The 25,262-nt window shown below is 39.6% G+C and overlaps 2 protein-coding genes across 4 annotated transcripts in view; one reads left to right on the top strand and one right to left on the bottom strand.

The window, feature by feature from the left end:
• The window catches only part of LOC126863548 (WD repeat-containing protein 47), a 78,214-nt gene that overhangs the window by 44,399 nt on the left and 8,553 nt on the right, over positions 1-25,262 (bottom strand). For 2 of the 3 annotated variants that reach the window (XM_050613825.1, XM_050613824.1), the window contains exons 1-4: positions 20,945-21,111; positions 8,132-8,831; positions 7,340-7,943; positions 6,901-7,249 (exon numbers count right to left, since the gene is read on the bottom strand). In XM_050613825.1, the coding sequence (XP_050469782.1) occupies positions 6,901-7,249; positions 7,340-7,943; positions 8,132-8,831; positions 20,945-20,979 (1,688 nt within the window). In that variant the 5' untranslated portion in view covers positions 20,980-21,111. Of the gene's footprint in view, positions 1-6,900; positions 7,250-7,339; positions 7,944-8,131; positions 8,832-20,944; positions 21,112-25,262 lie in introns of those variants that run through there. The other variant, XM_050613829.1, reaches the window with a different exon arrangement.
• LOC126863661 (uncharacterized) lies at positions 9,992-13,251 on the top strand. The gene is made up of 5 exons (XM_050614075.1): positions 9,992-10,266; positions 10,356-10,778; positions 10,852-10,987; positions 11,463-11,815; positions 12,379-13,251. The coding sequence occupies exons 1-5, from the start codon at positions 10,249-10,251 to the stop codon at positions 12,787-12,789; spliced, it is 1,341 nt and encodes a 446-aa protein (XP_050470032.1). The 5' UTR covers positions 9,992-10,248; the 3' UTR covers positions 12,790-13,251.

The following is a 25,262-nucleotide window of genomic DNA, read 5'->3' on the forward strand; positions in this document are numbered from 1 at the left end:
ATATCTTATCGTGTACCGATTGACACATGGTGGCGTGGAACCGGCGCTCCTCAAGCTGCACGTGCTACTGTGGTTGTTCTGTTTCGTGTAAATCGGTCGATTGCTCGGAGCCAAGCTGATACGTTCGGCAATCCGAAATCGTGGTATCGTCGGTTTGTGATAAATCATCGTTTCTTCACCAATCCAGTAAACTTCGTCGATCAAAAACTCACACTTTCATATCTCAGTTCGATTCTTCCTCGTGTCACGAGGAACGAAATCAAACTTCGTCACGACCAATCCCTTTATCCTCGTAGTCTAATTGCAAAGCGATCACCACTACACACCTGGACAAACTCGAACGATCGGATGTCTCATAGACCACGTAGACAGAAACGATCGGTTCGTAACGATTCGACCGCGCCACGGAATTCGAAGTGTTCGTACCTTATTTAGGGAGCGTGATCAAGGACCGAATGGAATGTCGAGTTCGCGACGATCCAACGTACCGTTTGTCTGTCCGTTTGTCCGTACGTATCTATGTGTATAACCGCGTCGCAGCCACAGAACCGGGGGAACGATGCTGCTGCGGAGGAAGCCCGACGTGAAGTATCGAGGGAGCCAAGCGTTGGCTACGATTTCGCCCGCCAGCGGCATTAGACTCGACTGCCCGTCGACCGACTCCGCTCGTAATAACAAAGCGTATCGCGACCTATCAGAGGCTGCTTTGATTCCCGCGGCCCTGCGCCACGTTCACGTTTGCACACGCGGTCTGCGATCAGCTGTGCCCGCAACAAACATACCGATCGAAAGATGCAGCCGCGAGCATTCGAGGAATCGTCTCGCGATTTTTCTTTGCGCATGGATATTCAGAGCGTGGTTTAAACGAAGCGTGTTTCAGCAATTGTTAGGCCTTTGTGATCGGTTTGATTGCTTTCTGATCGAGCGAATTTCGCGGTTACCTCGCTATAGAATCTTCGATAATTGGATATCTGTATGGATGTTTCGATTATAGCATTCTAAATGCGGTGCTCTTGACAGAACTTGAGAAATATTGGCAGAATATTGCATCTTTTAGTAGATATAGAGGGGAATTCTAGAGTACGTGATACGATACACGCAGAAATGTAATTTGTTATTTCTGGATATCCGTATCAGTTAAAATCTTATAGAAGTGCTAGACGGCGTGTGCAGTAGATTTTATCAAGAGCGATAAGATTCATCGATGGCCGACAAAATGCACATCACAGACTTATACAAGATGTATTTTAAATAGGTAACTAACGCTTTTCAGATGCGACAGGACTTTTAGAAGCAGTAACGTTTGGAGTTTCGCTTCTGCCTCAATAATGTACACTGGTTCTTCGACGAATTCGAAGGTTAACGAATATCTTTCACTGGAATTCACTGCAACGAGAAAGTAGTATGGAAAAGGGTGGATGACCCTTTTTGGAGGAATCAAGAGAAGAAACATCTGGCAGATGTGGTGGCCCAAGAACAGGAGGGACAACAGACGTAGCACAGTTATTTCTCGCGTAAAACTACACGCATTTTTACTCTAAGCGTGCGGCGAAGTATCCTGCACGTTACACGCGCTGTATTTCACAACAGGTTGAACGCAGAACTATACTTTCCGCCATACACCAACGTGCGAATTCCTATAAATTTTCAAACGTCGCCGTATTCGCGTATAAATTATTCATTCTACTTTCTTGAGTTATTGCTCCCATAACATTTATATTGTTGCCTTTCTTCTCTACTTGAGCCTCTCATTACACAGACACACAATTTCTTAATATTCGATTCTCAAGAAACAAATTACTTCAGAAATTTGATCATCGCAAATAAGTAAATTCCAGGGTAACACTAGAAAACAGGGTTACATTATTTTTTAATTTATGAAGTTGGCCAATGCGACTTCTGATTCGCTCATTTGAACAATGATATTATTACTGCAAAAAGAAAAACAAATATTCTCATGAATATGCAATAATTTTCAAACAAATCCTACATTATCAAACTCTAACCCTGTAAAATGCAAATTTCGTAACGAAGCATCAGTGAAAACAAACTATTGCGAAAGAATGGGACACCATCGTCCCGTCACGGCACCTGCAATCGATTCACCTTGAACCAATGCGAACTAACCTACTCCCAATGTACTTTTCCACGTAAGAACGTTTACAACACCTGCTATTCTTCGATGCTAACGAGGCGATTCGATTCGAGATGGACGCTCATTTCGCGATTCCCTCTCGTTTTAATCGAGCAAGTCTCGAACAAAGCAACGTCTGTGGCCAATCTCGGCCGGTCACGCGTACTAATTGCGTGCTGCATCTCGCGGTCGACACGCGCAAGTAGGCGGACTACCGTACTTACGCTGGTTGAAAGCTTCGTTGGCTGAGGAATTGAGAAAACGCGGTGTCGCGAGCCAAGAAAATCCACGAATGACTGGCACTGTCGACGATCTTCACGGAGAAAGCAACGTCCGTGACAATCGCACGCTGACCGCTCGACAGCTCGAACGAATCGAGAACGTGCGTGCGAGACATTCGCGAATTTCTATCTTTCTACGCTAAATCTGTCTTCCGACGTGCTTAAACTCAATGCCTCACGATTCATTCGACGACTCTGGTCACCAGAGTTATTCGAGGTAGCTGTCTCAACTTGTCTCGCGTAATTTGTATCTTTGAGAGAAGTTAATAAACTGTATTATGGATACGATTTGTGTCTGTCACGCGTGAAAGATAATACGCGGTTGGTAAGTGTGTTACCACGCAGAAGAATGCTTTATCCTGAAGTAATAGGATGGACAATAATAAAGTAATTTCTACGAAGAACGCGAGTTAACTGGGGATTGCTTCTAACTCGAAAATGTGACAGCGCGTGGCCATTTAAAGGGATTCACTGGAAAGAATCGAGCGCAGTGAATCATTAAGAACGGCCTCGTTTGTTGAGCCGGTTGAAGGATCAAGGACTACCGTACGCTCCTTATTTCAACGACCGCAAAACGTAAATTTTACTACTTCAAATATGTTCGTATTTTGTGGTTAACGAAGTGCCAGACATTTGAAATTCCTTTGGCCCGTTAATTCCACGACTTACGTCTCAGACGTGTCAACGTGATTGCTAACAAGTCTCGTTAGTATCTACACAAATGTACACTATAGAAACAGTATACCATTAAAATATACCAACTCGCTGTAATTCGATGTAAATGGATTTCACCTGCCCTTTTATTTTCATTCTTAGTTTGATTTATTTGTTAAAACTCTTTGATTATCAAGTTCAAAACAATTGAAGTGGAAAAGAGATCATTCATTTACTTATTTATTCGCGCAACAAAATTCTGTTATATAAGATATATCGTAGAAAAACATTTATCGTTCCCTTTTTTTAATACAATGAAAAGATAAAAGAATATCTGGTAAATTCAATAAAAAATTAAAGAAGATACCAGGAATAATCATTTCTGATGAAAAAGTAACTTCAGCTTAAACTGCTTGACGCGTGCAGTTTTACGCTTGTTTGCGAAGGAAATACAATATTGTCGCTAACTCTGATTTATGCAATTCTCATACAATATTACTGTAATGAAAATATGAATTACATACTTCCACACAAACAAAGAAATTTACTATAGAAAATACGATCTTTGTATGAATCGATTACTTTTAAGTGCATTCAATTCTTTACTCTCCTTTCCTTCAACTTCTAAGCTTTTAATTCTTTCACTGAAAATTCTATGAAAAATTCGTGTTTTGACAGTAATGTGAGATCGGAAAGCTCTCCATGCACAAATATGTACTAGGATCGTGAAATATGAACAGTAGCAGGCGACGGCGACAGCGTAGTGGGTAACGTAGTCGGCTATAAACGCCAAGGCGGCACTTGGATTCGATTCCTAGAACAACCATAGTCACTATTTTTCACGACTCAACAGTAATGAATGACCTGCAAATGCTCTTCTCAAATAGTTAGTAGAAAATGCTCTCCTCAAAAACAGATGGATCTGCTCCTGAGGAGCGTTATTCTTTTTTTGCATTCGATTGCTCTTCTTAAAAACATTTTTCTTTAAACTTTATTAACAGATTCGAAATATTTTTGCATCACTCCTTTGATCCTTTCAAATGTTTCGTTAAATTCTTTTGTTCTTCCTGAGTTATTCGATCGAAATTAATCCACTTGTACTGAAATAAGTTAATCGATTCTGTTAATGACTGAGTCACTCGAACGTTTTTTAAGCAGATATCACGATCTTACGGTTCCTTTCAACCGAATCATTCCATGATATCATAGATTATAGATAAGAGAAGGTATGAATCACCTTTATGATACTGAATCTAAAAACCGTCATTGTCAATAGCAAGAGCAAACAAAAGGAAAGAAGGACTAAGTAAACGTAATCTCTCTAAAAATCCTGTAATATCTAAAAAAAATTGTTATGTTGTCCGAACAATTGATGATAATATCAAATAAATGTTGAAATGGATATTTGAATAAATATTCGATGTATGTAATATCCATTCTTCATTGTTTAAGAACCGAATGCAGTCATAATACGACACTATTTGCATACGTATACAAGAAATTGAAACCGACTACCGCAAGCTCGTCACGTTGCAACCACGATATTGTCGCCTCTGAAATCAGTTAAACTTTGTTCGCCAGCAATCCACAGTAATTAGCATTTTGCAGACTGAGGATGCCCTTCAAGCCCTGTTGGTATCTGTTATTTCGCTTCATTTGCAGTTACAATTAATTTTGCTGAAACGAATTCCACATTGATACACATCGAATTACTCCTCGCTACGTATTAGGTTGAACGAAACGTTTCTTTCCTTTTATAAGGACATGATAGATGCACAACATTTTTGTTTTATATTATTTTATTGAATTATGTATGATCTATTTTATTCCATTGGAATCAGAACAAAGTGGATCATACATAATTCAATTTTGTTTCAATAAAATAAAATGGATCAATAATAAAATTAATTGAGTGCAATTCAAAGTAATGAGTACATAATTCAACGAAACAATATAAAACAAAAAATGTTGCGCATCTATTATTTCCTTATAAAACGAAAGAAACTTTTGAGACAATATACATTTAGATCTCGCTTCAATAAATTGTAGCTAAAAATAAAAAAGTTAAATATGTATAATTATTAATTTCACCTGTATATTCGAGGTAGTGAAATTATTCGTAAAATTTACGAAATACTGAATGTTTGTACGAAATAATTTACTCTTAGCTTTATCCAGAGACCGCATTTACATCGTCAAAGAAAAAGAAACGTCTAGACGATACACCGCATACCAGAAATTTGCACATTCATCTGCGTTTTATGAGGAACCGGTATACATGAATGAGACAATGAGACCATAAATATGCAGAACGAAACCATGAAGCGAGAACCTTCGATGGGGCCCAAACCAATGACGAAGCTGTATGGTCACGATTTCCCTGTGACAACGTGCGCGTACTTATTCTCATACATCCGGTATCCGGACTCGGAACAATGTCAACGATCGGTGTCAATGAACCGTGTTTGAATTCCACTTTCATTTCTTTGACGCATCGATACCGCGAACTGGCTTTTTCACGACAACGTCATTGAGAATTATTTAGGTCATTTGACGTTATCGAACCGCGTACAGACGATGACAAAAGATATGATAAAAGATCAGATATTATATGTTCTGACCCGTTACAAAATAGGCAAGGTGAGTCCATATCTAGAAATCTATGAATTTAAAAAATGGTAAAAAGAAATGGTTCATAATTCTGAATGGTAAAGTATAATGCAATGTTGCTTCTATGTAAATATCTTGATAAAGTGATGAACTAAAGCTGATAGCGTAGCGTAAAAAGTTCACGAGATCGGCGTTTAAACGCCGTTTTCAGTTATTATCACCGGATGCGACCGATATGCCTTTGCAGAAAAGATACATTGCACTTGACATCTCATGGCGATGGTAATTTTAGCTCGTTACAAGACATTTACGAGGATACAGCCGGGACCGTTTATTCGTTCGCGAAAAGGAATGTGCATGACACTTACGAGGGATGACTTCCCGCCGCTACTGATTTGTCTACGGTGAAGTTTTCGGTGTGTAAGCTCGTGGGAAAACAGAATTGCTACGATCGGCAACGTTCAAAAGAAACACGTTTTCAATGAACTATAAATAATACACGAAGGTAAAAAGAGTAAAAGAAACTTTTTTTACAAATACATATTTTTATAGCCCCTGCAGAAATTTCAAATTCATATACAGTATTGAGTACCTCTGTAAACTCTCGTCTTTTAGAAGTCGATATTTGAACAGAGAAATAGAACTGCGATAAGAGAGCAAAGGTCAAAGGGCATCGTCAAATCAACAAAATAATCCGGGGTTTCTTTTGAACGTTTCCTGTGGAGAATTGCTATTTCGATCCGTGCCACACGTTGCTGTCTAGACCGAACAAGTTATTCTCGGCCCACGCTTTAGTACCATAATAAGCGCGACAAAGGCATTCCTTTGCTGCCATCTGTTAGAGAATGTAGCCAACTACTCGGTTTGATTGACTGTGCTCTGCAGAACCTGCGAGACACCACACGGAAAACAACAGTATTTGTCTGCATTTTGTCGCATGAGCAACTCGCCGGGAAGCGAGCCAATGTTAATTCGAAGCATCGTACCACTTTTCCGTGATTGCCTCGTGGTGATAATCGTGAGCACTCCGGCCACTGAATAGCGGCGCATCGAAACGCGACAAACAATACGCTTTTGTTTCTCTGTTCTCCTATCGTTTACCGATCGGACTCTTTACATTAAAAAAACTATCAAATCAAACAGTGAATATTTATCACTGTCGAAATTATACTGGCGATATGAAAGTTAGTTATATTGGCTAACAATAAAACTTTCACTTACCCATCTCCCTGAAGTCTATTATCGACGACTTGAGAGGGTAACGGAGCCGACAACTGTCTGACCAAATCATCCCATTCCCTTTCTCTCTGTTGGAACTTCTCCTGCAGCCTTTGCTTCTGCTTTTGGTACTCTTTAAACAGGTCGCCGTTATAACTCTGCTCGAGATGCTCTCCACCTAGGGAAGCCCGAACAGGCATCGCAGTAGGTTCCGTGATCTTTGCCGCGACTCCGGTTGGTTTTTCTGCCAAGGAATCTCTTCTCGAACTTCTGGCCGTCGATGGGGCGGGAGATTCTCTGCCTGCAACTCTACGCTCTGGCGTGGAGGCTGCAGAAGGGTCAGCTTTGATACCTAAAATGAGACGCATGTAAAAGTATTAAAAATAACAATTTATGACATATTACTGTATTAATAAATAAAAATAAGAATAGGTAGGCTTACCCTCGGGACTCTTCGATTGTCCTCTCGTCCTCGGCGGAGCTTTCGGCTGGCTGTTGGTCGTTGTTTCTTGTATAGAAGGCAGTTGCTGAAATTCAGCGTAGCTCGAGCTAAGAAAGACGTCACCCTCGTTCTCAAAGAGTCTGTCCACGCTGGTGTTCATTAATTTGTTATTCTTAAAACCGGTTAGATGAAAGCTCGCGAAAGATGATCTTGACATCGGGTTTATATCACCGGTAGACAAAGCCATTAGCGCCGCAGATGGTATCGGCGTATTTTTAGGCCCGGGACTCCTTGGTCCAAGCCCAGCTTCTAAAGCGGGCACTAAACTTCGTGACATCATGTCAGCCGCGGATCTTGGCCTGGTGAACGGCATCGCGCTATGCGGGAAGGTCTTCGGCTTTATAGGGGTGATCAACATGTGTTCCGTCCAGGAGGTCTCCAAAGATGGTCTCTCGAGCCGTTCCACATCCACGTTTAACGTTCGTTGAGCGAAAGGTACGGCGAACGTTTCCGGCGGTATACTTTGTAGCCAAGAAAGCAGACTTAGGTCAGAATCACTGAAACCTACTGAGCCGTCTAACAGTCTGGAAAAATTCATTTCCACCTGTAATACAAATTTATATCTTAATTATCGTTAATTATCTTTAAACTATAAAGGGAAGTAAAGTTAATATATATCTAATAATATCTACGTACTTCAAGTACAAATATAAATATTACTCGAAGTATCTGTCCTAGTATTTCAAATAAAAAAGATAGTCGGATTAAAGATAAAATGAAAACAAATGTTACCTGTTCGCTCTCCTTCGAGCCTGTAGCTTTAGCCTGACAATAATTAACGCAAGACTCATACAAAATGCCCTTGATGATCAACTGTATGAGCCGATCGTTTTTCGCGGAGGTGACGGGATGAGCAGGGTCGGTGCTCTTTCTGTCGCCAGGCAGAAATTTCTCAACCAACGGATGCACCTCGCGAAAGCACTGAACTCTGGCATTGCTAGGATTCCAGTCCTTATATTGCAAGTGGTCCGTGAGTCGCGGTAGCGTTAGCAATAGGCACAAGCTGCTGTACTCTTCTTTCGATGGTGCGACCTTCTCGAGGTCGCTCAAAACCTTGACAACCTCTTCGACCGCATTGTCGACACTCCCGTTTGTCCCGGCGGCGATCAAGTTCGCCTCGGACTTGATACACAGCAACTCCACGTACTTGTGCCTGAGGATCGAGTAGGTGAACTTTCTCATATCGAAATCCGGCAGCGCCTCCAACGGCTGAATGAACTCGAGCACGTCGTCCCATTGTCCATCGAGGATCAGCTGACGAAGGAACAGGACGTCGTCGCTGTACTGACCATTTATCACGCCAGTTTCTCGTTCCAACGAAAGCTGCGAGATGTGAAGGTCACGGCTGTGGAGGAACTCCAAGGTTAGTCGTACCACATCCTCCTCGCGCAGCGTCAGGTGCGCCGCCGGCATCACGTACCGAATACGCAACCTGGACAGTTTCCAGAGCAGAGAATTACAGCCTCGACCTTTTGTATCGAGCGTGACGAGTTACAAGAAATTTCATTGATAAACGGTCGAATGAAATACGGCTCGACAATTTCGATGATATTGTGACATCTACCAATTTTATGCAGCTTGCATATATAGGTTATATCTGTACATTATATTGAACCAAGGGAAAAAACGATTTTCTGTTAATACAAAAACAAAAACCTACATATAGATTATGTGAGTCGAGAATGTGGGTAGGTTGATATCGAAATTGTTTTGCTCAATGCTAATTTTGCGATCGATAATACTAAGGTTCAACGCATCACGATCTGATTCACCGGGATTGCTGTTCGGACGATACGTGTTATTGCAAAACTGAGTAATGTTACGCTCGTAAGGAATGTGCGAAATCCTTGCTTTTATAAGTTCGTTGCACTTCGAGGCCACCGGCCCTGCTGACACGCCCTGATTGTCGCACGAACTGGGTGGATAGATTCGGACGTTGATTTGCTATTCCCCTACTAAACTACTCTTTCCTGTGCGTGAATATTTCAAACATAAAATCGCCCGCGTTTGCTTCCGTTTATATATCGTTTCGATGTTTCTAACTCATAGATTCACCGGTCAGACGATGAAATCGCACGAGTTGCTTCTTGAATGAAATATGCGCAGCGGGAAGGCTCGGAAACGTTTAGTAGATTGGAACGATGACATGGATTTACACGAGGGCCGTTATTATGCGGCCACCATATGACGATGATATTCCATTTCGTTGCAAAATCCTACAGACTCGATGCAGCAGGGAGAAACTTGATATTTCGAGCAACCCCGTAAAATCTCCTACTTTATATTCCTCTGGAAATCTCGTTCTATCCAACTTGCTGGGAATCGAAGCGCGAACGACGTTGGCGGAGAATATGGGTATAAGGAAAATTGTTATCGACTGCCTCCATATGGTGCCGAAAGTTTCTTTCGAAGCGGCTCTTGATCAAAGGGTGTGAATTACGAGATTTGTATTGCTTCACCGACCAGATGAAATACGACGAAACGAAAGGTGATTTCTATGGCTGAAAGATTTCACCAAAAATACATTTTTATTAAATATATATATATATATATATATATATATATATATATATATATATATATATATATATATATATATATATAGCATATGAAATCGCGATGAAAGCAATACAGGTGACAAGCGATACATGAATTTCGTAAAACAGTGACCCATAAAAGTCTTCTGCGAATTTGCTAAATTTCCCAAGTTTGTAACATGCTGGCTTGACAAAAGTGCGTGCCAGACGAAATACGTGACATCAGCACCTTCGTCCATTAATTTATGTGTCTTTAAAGCCCGCTGCGCAGATTCGATCGAACTGTTGAACGATCAACGGTAAAGTACAACAATGGGGCAATTAACGATGGTAAGATCGCAATAATTGACGTTTGAAATCGTAATATGTACACTAAATTATAAAATATCACGCTCATACTTGATAATATTTGATTTCAGTTTTTAATGGCTATTTTCCTAGTCCACTATGCGTTTGCTGACATTATGATACAACCTGGATACGAACATTCACACTCTACACAGAAATCAGATTTGGAGGAAGAACATCAGCCCATAACTCAACCTCCTGAAACTCTTCCAAATTCAGAAGACAAAGGCCATGAATCACATCCTCAATCACACAGTCCACGCCAATTAGTACAACAACGGGGATACATGGATCCAGAGTATCATTTGGAACTTTATCCAGTGTATTCGGATTCATACCATGTTCCCGCTCAAACATTGTCGCCGATGTTTCAACAAGTAATATTGCCACCTATGTCAAGAACTGCTTACAGACGACTGCTGTCTGATATGAATAGCTACGGATCAGCAGGAATTCCCGGGGCAGTTCTACCCTATTATCAATATCCTCCTACAGTGAGCACGCAAAGTTCATTATTACTTTCAGCACTGTCTCCTGTAATTATCGATTAACCGATCATTTTTTTAGGCAGCACACAATCGATACAGAAGATCTAATCCAAGCGAAGAACCCGATAGAATACAAAGGGATGAACACGATGATGTGGCCACGAAGTCGCCCTTAGATGATTCGTTATCGGTCGTTGATTTGCAAGATCAAGAGAGTAAGATAATTATTTTCAAGTACAATATTAGTGTTACATGTGGAATGTTGGCTAGTTGAATGATACAGATACTCTGATTCTTGGACGTATATATGTATAGCAGAATTTCAAACGAAATATTAGTTATGACCTTGTTCAATGAATTCTTATCGATTCCACTTACATATCTGGTCGTGAGCTCCTATTATACGAATGAAAAATCATAAAAAGAGAAAGAATCGGTGAACTTTTATGATATGCATTACAGCTATGTGAATTCTACTACAAATGATCCATTTGCAAATGTGATCATTTTGACTAATGACAAAAATATATTCGCCCCATTTTTCAAATTATGTTATAGCCCTATTATCTACTATATTACCTAGTATAAATCAATCAGACTTACATATCTTTCACTACCCAACTTTTCACCTATGAATAATCTTCATAAAAAATCGCAAATAAATTCTATCAAATAATGATGTTTCTACAGAGAAGCGCGTGAATACTCGTCAGAGTGTTTCATTGTTGGGCTTGAATCCATCGAACATGTATCCTGTGCAGCAACAATACCGTTCTGTGGAATTGAAACCATCCTATAATCCCTATCAACAAATACCAGCCGAAGTAAAGCAAGAAATGCCACAAGAAATGCCAGTTGCTAGTCCTATAAAAACCACGACTTCTTTATTAGCCAACAAAGATCTTCATCACGCATTATTATTGCAACAAACTTCCCCCCAAAAACAGCAACAGAGAAATTCCTTGGATTCCATGGTCTCTGCTTCCGTTCAATCGTCGCCAGTTGATATCGTGGGAAGTCAGCGCAAATTTAAAATTTCCACGGTAGGAATTTTTGTTTTATATACACACAATGAACCATACAAAAATTGTTTCATACAAAGAACTGTTAAATTCTAATGACTTTGTATACGTTCATTACGGATTTGATCTTATTATTACTAAACCAACTAAACTAGAACTACGAATATTTTTTTTCTGTAAACTTCTACTTTTACAAACGCAACAGAAATCTATTCCACTTACTGAATGTCATAACAGATACTATACTTTGATTAGTTCGTATTTTTATCGTATTTTTTTTTTTTTATTTTAGGAATTATGTCTTTAAATCTCGCATAAATCATTCATAGTCCATTCATTATAAATAATTTTCCAACAAATAATTTTCATACACAATGCCCGTTACTATTATTGTATAACTTTAAATTGTAAATTATTTTTTCACATTTTCGTGATTTTGCATCGCGTCTTACATAACGTATGTGATATGCATAATCTAAAAATATGTACTTTGACTCGGATCATGATAAGATATATCGTAATTGATAAACGTGTTAATTGACAAAGAGTAATGGATATGAATTTATTTGCAAATACCTGAACAGGAAAAAGCTGATAATCATAAGGATCAAGTGGGCACGAAGCTGGGGGATATCTACAAAATAAGGGTGCACCAGCACGTGCATAACCACGGGAAATTCAAGGATAATATGTCAAAAGAAAGTTACAGCATCACGATTCCTACGAACGCGCACCACGACGCTGAGCCATCGAATAATTTAACACCGATACAGCCCGCTGCAGAGCAAGTTTATAGTAAGCCAACTGACCTGGGGACAAATTATTTGCCATACACTCAGTACACCGTTGCACCTCAATCTTATCCTGTTAGCGATTTCAGTAATTATGTAGGTAATTATGTTTGGTCATGCCCATATCCGTCCCCCTATTCGCCATACAGAATTTGTTTCGATACCAATGATATACAACAACCTGTCGTATATCAGTTAGCTTAAATGAATCTCGACTTTGCAAATCAAACGACCACGCAATTTAACTACATAGCTATACTTTTTGGATTTTGTATAAAATGTTTATATCACGATATTTTATATTTTTTCACGGATATTACACGTCAATTAAGCATCTATCGAATATATATGTAAATTTCATCGTTCTTAATCGATGATTAGATGAACATTTTTCAATAAACGTATAACCATAAACGCCGTCAAGTTTATTAAAAGCTTCCCTACCCATAAAGTGTTACATCTCGTGCCGTTAACAAGGAGGCTGCACATAATCGGACCTTAATGCTCGTCTGCCAACCGGATCTCACTATCATCTCATCAATCGCTTAATCACGGAACTAATTCGAAAATACGTCTATCACTTGACACCCCTCTCGTCAATATTTATTAACTTGTCGGTTTTACGCAAACATTTCCAGAGAATAAGAAATAAGAAATAAGAAACAATTTTCCTCAATGATCCACGAGCTTTCGCAGAAAGCCAAAGATTACCTTTCATTCCGGTTCGTTTACGGTTTCTTGACTCAGCTCGTTTCCAGATCGCGTAAGATTTCCCTGCCATTAACTCGACTATTCCTTAATTAGTATATTAACGCTGAAGACGGCGAACTCTCGTCCAGGACACGTTTCACAGCCCGGACCGTGCAGCAGCGGTTGCGGCTGCGAGACAACCGAGCGACTGAACGAAAATTCAATTTCGGACAATTTGCCGGCAGCGTTAATTGACCCGAACAGAGAGGCGAGAAGTATGGCCGGTGCACGACGAGGGCATCGAGTGTCTGCAACCGGAAAAGGAGGGCAAACACTGATCGAGCAATTTCTGATTTCTCGCTCGGGACCCGAACTTTCGAACCTTGTATCCAACCCTTCCGCCCTTCGTTCATCGTGAAATGTAATTTCTTCGAAGCTGCGAAATTTCAACAGTGTTTGCCATTCGTTACGCTCGTCGAAAGTGCAAGCGACGAGATAAGGAAATTACTCTGTGTAACGAAGTTCGGAGACGTGCCTCGGAGAATACACGGGCTATGCAGATGCACTCCAGCGATTACGGGCAAGCGGATAGGCGAGGCGAGAACGTGAACCGGGGATAAATTCAGCATTTACGAGCGAGCTTCCCGTCAGCGCGTTCAGAAGCAGAACGGCGAAGGACGAGCGGGAACGAGCAAGTTTTTGGAAAGAGAACGTTTCACGGGCGCCCAGGAGATTAATTTTCACAAGGAGAGTTGCGGCTACTTCTTGCCGTGCAGCCACATTTAATTTCCCTTTAAATTGTGAAACTTGGGGAGAATTGGAAAAAATCACATGCCATGCCTTCGTAGTGGTATAATTCGCGTTGTCGATGCGGTAGTTTGAAAGGTAAAAGTTACAATCGAGATTGGAATGGAAGAAATCATACTTTTATTCGTCGATCAAGTCCGTGAGATTTAATGGTCGGTTTTAACGGTTGAATCTAGCAATCGTACAATGTTGCGCGAATAGAGGGTATCTGTCTGTTTCGCGGACAAGAGTATCGATGTCTGTGCTATGAATAGATGTTGCAGTTGACAACGAACAACGGTTAGGTATTTTTACGAAGCCATATCGTCGATCCTTTTATTTGCAATTTTTCAGCTTCGAGACTCAAAAAAAATTATAAAGAATTGCCAGTGAAAGGGAGCCAAAACGATAATTATTCAAAATCGACGACAGTGCAGCCGATTTCTTTTTTTTTTACTTTGGTGGAATACAATCAACTTTATTGAGATAAAAAATATGAAAGTCCAAAAAGTACAAGGTCGATGTAACTTAATTTAGTTTCGGAAAAGAGAAGAATACTGTCAAACGATGAAATTAATTAAGAAAAACGATCGAATAATCATTGACGATTCGTGTTATACTTTAAAATGGTCGTAAACCCACGTTGGAAACGCGATGACAATAAAAAGATGGCGAGACGTTTAAAGTGCACCGTAAAATTACAAAACACAGAACGTAAAACGCGGTATAATTTTAGCCACGCGATTATCGATGCTTCGAGGTATATAATTTAAACTAAATTTTTCAGCACTGTTCCGCTTACGTTTCAGCCGGCTCCGTCACGGGTTTACTCGGCTTTCGTTACCAGGCAAACAATTCGACTTCAATTTCGTTTTAATTACGCCGTGATCCTTGTATTTCGATCTCAAACGAGCAATTTTACTATCGACGATAGGACAGGTTATACGAATCCACGTGCTTTTCAAACGAAGCGGATTTTGTAGAAGTTTGAAAAAGCTGAAGCTCACAGCTGTTGGTCCTTTTTTTGCTACAAATCTTTTGAAAATTCCATTTATACTTTAACGAGTTTGTTCACAGAGGAAAAGCTCTCTTTCTATCATGTAGAACTCCATAGAAACTCTTGTGGAACTGTGTGATAAGTCATCTTTATTAATCCCTCTCTTTCTCTCCTTTTTATGATCTGAATGAAGAGATATATATAATTGAATTTGATTTTCAAAGAAAAGGTAGTGGACGAGAAACCTTAGACAAAGAATTCAGTAGCGAACTAAACGGTGATTACATCGGAATATAACGTTGTGTGAGAGTCAATAACCAGACACGATTGTCGATAATGGGTAAATGGAACGAAAGTTTTACCGATGAAAGTTTTTGTTTTTTTATAGCCATCGGTTCTTAGTGTACGTAATTCGCTGCGCAAACCAAGCAGCGCGCTACCAGTTATTCATAAACGTTGACCGTCTACTTATTAAAATGACTAATTGATACGAAATCGATGGGGAAGTGCGTTTATTGAGCGGAAATTGCGAATCGTCCACAAATTGTTCCACCACGTTTACCGTCCTATAACGACCTATGCAAACTCATCGTTATTCTCGTAACAAGTGACTCTAAACGACTATAATTAGATACTAGTTAAGGGGAGTCGGCATTTACCAAACAAAACTACCGGTCGATATTTCGTTTGCAAAAGAACAGTGAGTAACAATGGCACGTATTTCGATACACATATACGGCCTGCCGTTGTAAATGCGTCCAATTGTTATTTGTTTTCAAAACAGTAAATGTTCAATATGATCAAGATCGATATATTATAATCTTTATAAAACAAGATTTGTGAATAGACACGCGAAAAAACACGAAGAGCTTCATCTATGATATATTGTACATAGAAGATATACAATTTCCAGTTCCAAAAAATATAATATTTATAAAATTTCAATGGAAGGGATACTGCGATAAAGAAATAGCTCTACTTTCCAGTAATTTGAATAAACCAACAACAACCAACCACAATCAAACCACCTTTTCAAGCGTGTTATAAATTCATAGTCAACTAATATCCATAATAATAAACTTTTCCACGTTTGAATATTCCCTACAAATAAAATTTTAATATCGAAGCTGCCTCTTTATTATTGCAAACTTTTTAATTCCCAAACGGTAAAATTTCCAGACGCAAACATAGCAGAGTTTTCAAATGCAAAAAAGTACAGAAAATCGATACTATCAAATATTACAAGCTTGGTGTAAAAAAGGTTTTCCTACCAAGGCCAACATATGGAGCAGTTGTTAGACTGATAACGAAAGTAAAGAAGAAATGAACACGCCGCTGAAAGGAAGAAAAAATAGAGAAACGCTCTTTAATTTGTATTCTTGAACGAAGGTAAAAACAGGTCGGTTCTATGGAACGGTTCTATGGCTCGCGAAGCCCATTGCCCCTAGCCAAGGAGCAAAGACACAAAGAGCGAAGTTTGAAAATCTCTCGGTGGCTTTGAAAGCCCGGTCATTCCTCCATCTTTTCGATGCCGGCTGGCGGCGTTTAATGCCAGAGTCAGTCCACGATCCTTTACTATCGGTGTTTCTCGGCTCCTCGCTGCGTTCGTAATTCCGGCTTTCAGACGTCCAGACGGCCACCGTGACACTATTACGTATGCGCGATTCAAATGTCCGATTAATTTATTCGATAACATTCACGGAGAATCGATATGCGTGTGCCTCCTCTCTGATTAATAAATCCATTAGTAAAACGCATAGACGATCCAATGAAACGTCAGAAATTTCATTTTTTTCGATAGTTAGATTAGACATTCTTCGTGTAAATATAGAAATTTTATTCTTGGGTTTCGTCTTATAAAATCATATGTTATGTCGTTTCACGTAATTACAAATATACGATCAAAACGTAACCTGATCGTGCAGTAATCTTTAATTAAAACCGATTCACCAAAACTTTCACAACTTCACAAACCTCGTGTCTTCAGGTCAAAACTTGTCTCTAAGTATTCCACTCATTCTCCAGGATATTTCGTCAGAAAGTTCGGGTAACAAAGATACGATGCTAGTGGCTGCGTCTTATCTACCGACACGATTTATACCTGGAAGCTTCGAGCAGTCCGAGTTCTTTTAAAACACCACACGTATCTATCTAGCACCGAAACCATATACTCGTAAAACTCTCTGTTAAAATAATTAGCCTATTTCTCGAGTCATCTTGAAATAAGGTGGATAACTTGGTTCTCCTAGTCACGGAATATTACAACGATGTGAACCAACGGCCTCGGACACGACGTCGGACACGGTTCGATTCGGTACGTTTACCTGCATGAAGCGCCATAGCGATTTATAGAAGGGTAGTATCCGGTCTCTTCGTGGTTCAAAGCCGTGTGGCGTGCTTTCTTCATACTGGTGCACGAGTAAAGGAACCATTACCCGGCCTGTAATGGAGGTATTCAAGCAGCTCACCTTTGACCCGAAAGCTCGTGGTACCGGTGCGCGTTTACTCAAGAAGATAGCCAGCCGATGACAACTTTTTCCTCCTTTTTCACGCGACACGAATTCCTCGAGAAGGCTGCCGCCTCCGGGAAATCTCGAAAGCCTCGTTTAACCGGATGAAGACGGTGTGTGTCGTCACGAGACATTCGTTTCCTTGTAAATCTCACTGCGCGTTTACATTAACGGTTGCTAAATAAATGCGTGTCGATTACGAGACGAACAAGACGTGAAACTCGTTGTTGCATGCGTGTCACTCGCGTGATTAACACGTTTGAGAGTTTCCTATTTTCACGATGTCTTCGATGGAAACAGAATTTCCCCACGATGAGTTTGACTTTTTAAGAAAATCGATGTGCTATCGCGGATCGCCTCGAACGTTCTCGAGCTACGTTGGATGCAAATAGGTTAATCACTTTCGAAAGACTGAAAGCGAGCCAAATCGGCTCTTGTTACGCTTAAAAAATTGCTTCTCTAGAAAGTCAGTTGTAACGCAACGACGTATTATATTAGACGAGATTTGTCTTAACGATATCAACGAGAAAACTTCAATTTGGCAAGTTTTCAGTGTAATAACGCTTGTATAATGAGTTTTAGCGTTTTGGTAAAAGAATTGCTCGAAAGTGGGTGAAAAATGTGGCGATGATATTACTAGATAGGCTGCTAGAATGTATGAAGTTGTTCGTCAAGTTCGAACGAGGTAAGCAGCGATTGCAGAAGCAGGGTCGAGCGTGTGGGAAGCGTGAGATCGTGGGAAGCAGAAAAGTAGCAAGCATATTGTCGGACTGTTTCCCAATCGTTAAGACGATAAAGTGGAAAAAGAAGGGAGGAACTTTGCCAGGACAAAGTCGGAATACTAGTCGTCTTCCTGAGTAATTTTACAAAGTGGTTGTATAGGAGATCTGGCTTGCTGCTATTTCCATTGTCCGATGAACAACAAGACCAGAAAAATGATTGCACAAGCTGATCCATCGAACTACATTTCGATTCTTCTTTTATTATTATAATTGCTTCATCGTATTATCCTCGTGGTCTTTATCGTTCAGAAATAATCCATATTAAAAATTAATTGGCTTACTTCAGATTAAGTCTGTCATAGCGAACATTATTAACTCCCAATCCCTGTTTCAACAGTACCTATCGATTTATCCGTTCATCTACCACGAGTATCCTCAACACTGCTATATTATTCGACATTCATGGGACTACTTGCATGAAGGAAGAAGATCAACGACCTGTCAATCCAAAATTAACCATCATCGTTCCTCTGTACGCACAGAAGGAAGAATGACAACGTAATTCGTCAGCATCGTGGCATGCCATTCACTCTGGCGTAATCGACATTGCCCTTTTGTTTACCGAGTCCCCTGCCCACAAACTGCACGGATCATGGATTTTTTAATTGCCAGCAAGCTCTGAGCGTGGATGAGCACAGAAGGGTCTGTTCGCGGGTTAATTCTTCTCATTCAACCTCACATTTTATACATGTGAAACAATTTCTTAACTAAATCTTTTACGTATTTGAATTCCTGTAGATACCCTTTGTGTATTTAAAATTTTTTTTAAATTTTTAAATTAAAAGTTTAAATTTCATTAATACATACCAGTCGATTATTCATTATATTAATAAACCTCAATAATTAGGAGGCCCAAATTTAACACTTACATGTTTAAGATGACTACTTATATTGTATAATGGAATTTTAAACATATAACTTCGTGCATATTTGCAATAAATATTTGTTTAATAAATAAATATTAATAAATAAATATAAACGCTTAAAATATTAAAATATAAGTTTTCTATGGCAAGTGTTCATATATTTTTGTAAACCGCTACGCATATTTTTCGATATTACGAATATCTTACTGAAGTCATAGTCGATGTCAATATTCATCAAAACAGCAAAGCTCTTTCTCTTTAAAGACCCGTTTTAAGCGTGGCCTTGCTCTTGGGGTAGATCGAGGCTTACTCGAACGCGTCCATGCGGCACCCTTACTTTCTAACGAGTCCTCGCCGCCCTCGTCCATTGTCTCGCGGACGAATCAGCCCCGACGTGGTCGATAAAGCGCGAAAGTAGCTCGCCGTGATTTATCAAACCGTCGCTCTCTATAGTCGTGTGGAGAATTGAACAGAGAGGATAAAGTTCAGCTTAGGAGGTCGTCCGATAAACCTCCAGACTCATAAATTACCGCCATCGCGAAAAAGCACGATGTCTCGTCGATCGTTCATCTGTATTAGCCTTTTTAGAAAACATTTTAGTGCACCTCCAACGAACACGTAATATTTTACACCGTATAAAGAAGTTTTGTTCGTTAAAATAGTTGACGATAACTTTTTGTTCTCGTTTTAGCTTACAAAATATTTTATATTTTGCACGTTTCAAGCCACAACCATCGTAACCACCGGTCGATGCGTGTTAATTTAATTTTTCAGGCGGGGCGTGACGTTGACAAATTTCCGGAGTGACGCAACAATTCGGGAAAATTTTATACAAAATGGGTACAAGCGAATTTACACGGCACATCGTTGGAACGTTATCGTACGCTGGGGAGCGACGCGTTAGTAACAGCAACGCATGTATCAACGAAGGCATACAAACCGCGACGCTCGTGCCCCTGGAAATCCAATCTGTCGGTTCGCATCCCCTGTACGATCTTTCCACCGTTTCATGGCCGGATCGTTCCCTAATACGGTCGATAATACGTGTCGGAAACAGCTTTTCGCGACCAGTTTGAATGATTTGTGCAAAGCACGTGATTATGTAAGCGGATCGCAAGGGTGGAAAGCAGATTTCGCGGTTCGCCGTGTAAATTATGCGTATCCCACATTAGGGCGAAAAAAAGCCCTGCCTCTCACCCACATAGGAAGCCTATATCTCGATCTAGAAAATGGTAGAACGAATCCATAAAAATTGCTGGAACCTGTGAGGATAGAGTTAACACATAACACTTGCTATGTAGAGTAGAACAATTCACGCGGTGTTTCGCAGAAACTAGCCTTCATTAAAACAAATTAACCTTACATCGTCTCGTCAGGGCAGAGAATAGATCTCGTGATACTTTGTCGTTTCGCGTACGGAAATCATAATATTAGTCGAGATACGACTACCGTTGTTGTTATCTGTGATCTCTCGTTATCAGAGACCCAAGTGATTTGTTAATTCATTCGATTGATATTAAATCCACAATCTTGTAACAATGCAAATCACAAGATAAAACCTGTTAATCTTGGACGAAACAAATTTGTATAATATATCAATTTGTAATTCAAATATCCAATGTTTGATTATGAAATAACGTGATCCAATGTAAAATTAAATTTCATCGAAAGATAAATGTCTGAAACAAACTACAGGGATTGGCTTGTACAAAGAAACTACGTATTTACTTCCTCTTGATCGTCTGCTTGCACGTTGTGGACATTCACGTAACACGTAAGGAGATCGAACGACTCAGTGGAACACGCATCACAATCGCACACGAAATCTTACGGCGAACGGAAGCACAGAACCGGAAGCACGTGGCTGAACTGCACGAACGACGTCGCAAGAAACACTGACTCGACGCCTGGCGTCGAATCGCTTGTGCGACGGCGCCTGTATCTCCGAAACGCGCGTCTATACGCAGACCGTCGCACGCGTCGAAATGCCTCGCGAAAGATGAATGCTATCTCGAAACTCGAAACTGCTGAATCGCAGTGCTGTGATCGAACGCTTTGTGGACTATTCGAGCTCCTCGAACAAATGTTTCGAATGAACCGGAGTTTCATAACGATAAATCTATTTGAAGTAAGGAAATGCAAGAAACAAATTTTTATGAATTTTTGCAATTTTTATTACATTAGTATTTAAAAAAGTGTTGAAATTTATTTACTTTTATTTAATTTCGAATTTTGAAATGAGTTAAGATTTCATCAAGATTCCAATATTTAGATAATGACTTTTTTATTCCACCCTGTAATATCACAATTTTCTGTTTCAATTAAAAAACAAAATAGCAGACGTGCAATAGTTGATACTTTCGTATTAAATTTTAAATAGAAGCAGCCCACGCAACGTGGAACAAGTATACTATATGGAAGGTGGTACAGAACAGAATCGATCTCTAGAGAGTCTGGCATGGTCTAGGTGAAGGATAAAAAATGTCTCGATTACGTCACTGGAGAATTCTTGGAGTACCCTGGTCCATATTGAACGAGAAAAGAAGATGTAATTAATGGTAGAGAATAATTTGATGAGAGACGAATTTATATTGAAATGAAAGTTATACGTGGAAAATACGTAAACTTTACTTATACTCGATATAAAGAAACGAAATAAAAAAGACATAACTCCTATTAAAAAGATAATAAATAATTCATAAGCGAGTAATAACAATTAACTTCGTCCTGTTCATTAAAAACTTCATAAATAAATAATCCCAGTGTTTTTTATCTATACTTTCGAGATTAATTTTCCTTCGCGACTACTAATTTACCGCGTAAACGAAACCGTACAGATCTTTCCACTTTTGAATATAAAAAGAACATAGGAACTACAGACAGGATTTTGATCAAGATCAAAAGTTTCCAGGCGAATCGAGTAATTTAACACGTAACTCTTGTTATCTCGCAACTCTACCGCAAATGAAATTAATTTAAAGAATAAAAGTCTATTATATCATAACTTTTTTCTTTTCGAAGCATATTACACGTTCCTGCTCCAATTATATACTGTAACATATAATGCAAACGGTATAGTTGCGCTAAACTTATCAGAGCCTTGAAATATTTTTGAATAAAACCTTTTCCTCGAAGTATTGTTTCGCAATAGGGAGAGTTCGTGTCTTAATCCTATTGTTCAAGTAACGAAAGGGTTAACGAAGAAGCGTGTACTCTCGAAGAAAGGAGATTCAATTAAACGACTACCCCTCGCTCGCCATTCCATCTACTCGACCACGCCAACTACTTATGTGCCGGAAGTACTCGGCACGCACTGTTCCTTGACACTTCGATTAGCATATAACGTAGTAAGCAGAATCCATCCGTTCTCTCCACGATAATTACGATAATCGTAATCACCTAATCGCGAGCCAGCCAATTTTTCACGCCACGATTTTCACGGTTCAATTATGATACATATAAAGCCAAAAAGCTTACAAAGTGTAGATGATAGATTTAACATCTTGTAAAACCGAGCATTTACAAATCGTTAATTAAATTAATCAGTTAATTGGAACGTTCACGATTATCAGACACTAATGTTATGCAAAGTACAGATAAGGTAAGTGTGCACACAATCACGAAAGTATTCGAACATTTATAGACACCTTCTATGCACGTGTGTATTACGTGTCTCGTTATACGCAATTTCAAAATATTCTATATAGCATTATTTGCACATAAAGATTTTCTATGGTATGTGTGCAAATATTTTTGTGAGTTTACTACTACCAGTGTAGATACAAATTGCAAAATGATAACAAGTTTGCAAACATCAGTTGTGATGCGTTAATAAATATGAATGACGACGCGAGCCAATTTCTCCTATGGTGTAACGTTTACGATGAACAATAGAATTACACGGTTTGACGTATGAAATAACGTCGTATGCTAATTCGTACATACGCCACGTAGCCCCGCAAGTTTTCGCTCTGAAAGAGGATTAAATGGTGGTAGGCGATCATTTTGCATTCTATGTAACCGCACATTCCTGCGGTACGCAAACGGTGACCATCATCAAGGAATTGCAGCCTCATTCGATATAAATGACGTCTCTCAAAAGAAACGTCGAAATTCCATTACTTCGAAATTTTACTCTCAGGGAATCTTGTGACAGTAAATAAAGAGCAACGATAAAACATGACCTGACTCGACTCACGATCGATACTATTCGCAATTTCATTCACAGCGTGATATATAGCGTATCAATCGCCATCAAACGAGGAATCACCAAGTACATTCGAATTATCATGCAATTGCTGTTTGTTACTATAATCTCCGGTAATAAAGAAGAAAATATGATACTACGATAATGTTTTCAAGGTTAAAGAAGAAAAGGAGAAAGAAGTCGGGTATGTTACATAAATGAAGACACGCGAGATCTACGGAGGAAGGTTGGCTCCGTATATTCCACGAGGTTTCATGTCTGATCGTAGAAAGTCAGATTATTTGGTGTATAAAATACGTGTCCTGAAAATGTATCGACTTCCTCTCCAACCATCCCCCACCCCTTTGTCTCCGAATGAAAAGTATGTTTTATTCACACTCCCCATTCATGACAACCGAACACCACAAAAAGATTTACTATCGTTGACTCTCGTTTCGTCACGGATTTTAATCTCTCCGTGTGTCGTTCACCCGCAAGAAGAGTGATTAAACAACGAGCACCAGATATCAGAAAACGTAATAACAGCTGAGAACTAACTAACAAAAGTTCCACCAAGCAAAGACGAACAAAGTTTGAAGCCGCCCGAAAACCACAGTGCAGCCATTTCTTACTCGATGTAACGGTAGAAACTTAAATAACTCACGAGCAGAGGTCACAGTAGCGGAACCATCGACTTTTTGGTGAATCTAGAATGAAAATAAAGCTCACGTAGCTCACCGTCGGTGATACTTACGAGAGCGCTCAACGTTTAAAACATGATAAATTTAAGAGATAATTTCGAACTCCATTCTACGTTTCCTAGAAACTTAATCTGTGTATTGTATTTCGTCCGTGTGTATTATCTAGTCGCAGAGACTCTGGGACTACAGACGTATTTAGTCTCTGTGACTAATAATTCATATTAGAGACTTGTTTAGTTTCTGTGATTAAATAATGTCTACGTATCGTTATAAGAGGTTATTACATTATACACTCGGCTAATTCAGTATACATATTCTTCTTGTATACGCTTCTCGCTCAAGATGACTAGAGATGGCTATCGATTTACAGGATTTTTAGTATTATTTATTCACTGCAAGCTCTACATTCGAAAAAGCAAAGTTTACCAATGTCGACGAATTTACTGCTGAAATTTTCTCTCGACCGTCTCTCGAAGCGTTTCGTCCTTCATCCTGTGAAAAGACGGGATACTCTAACAGCCTCTCCCATAGACATATTAGCTACCGACGTAACTCGGGTCTAACTTGCATAGCGTTATCAACATCGCGATAAATATAATCTCATATTTCCTTAAACAACGTTCCATGAGATTATAAATCTTATACTGCGTTCCAGAAAACTCTAAGAAGCAGTATCGCAAAGCATAACACGTTTCTCATATAGTATACCCAATCTCTCTGACCCTTCTTTGACCTTCACCTACGCATTGAACTTTATTGCTCACGGTCAACTTCTATGTAAGCAACTTATAGGTATATACGTTTGCGTTTGACGACTTGTATTCTTTCCTCGAAATTCCACCTTGAGTGCAACTTTTACGGAATGTTTCACATCGAAGAAGGAGCAAAGGTAGAAAGTAATAACGTTCTCGTACACGATTCGCTCGATTACACTCGTGGCCTCTTTATAACCGGCGTCTGTACGCTTTTAAACGACATCCGCGCGATTATGGATGCACGAGGGCACGGAAATTATTTGCGACCAGCTGTCGGCGGCAGTTTTACGGTGAAAGTGAAACGTACGAGGCAGTCGATTAATAAACAGAGGGGGCTTCCCTCGAACCAATTTCTCGAACGCATCTGGAACTTCCTCGATGGTATCTGAACGATTTAAGAATAA

The sequence above is a fragment of the Bombus huntii genome, chromosome 1 (assembly GCF_024542735.1).
Source record: "Bombus huntii isolate Logan2020A chromosome 1, iyBomHunt1.1, whole genome shotgun sequence".
Classification (NCBI taxonomy): Eukaryota; Metazoa; Arthropoda; class Insecta; order Hymenoptera; family Apidae; genus Bombus; species Bombus huntii.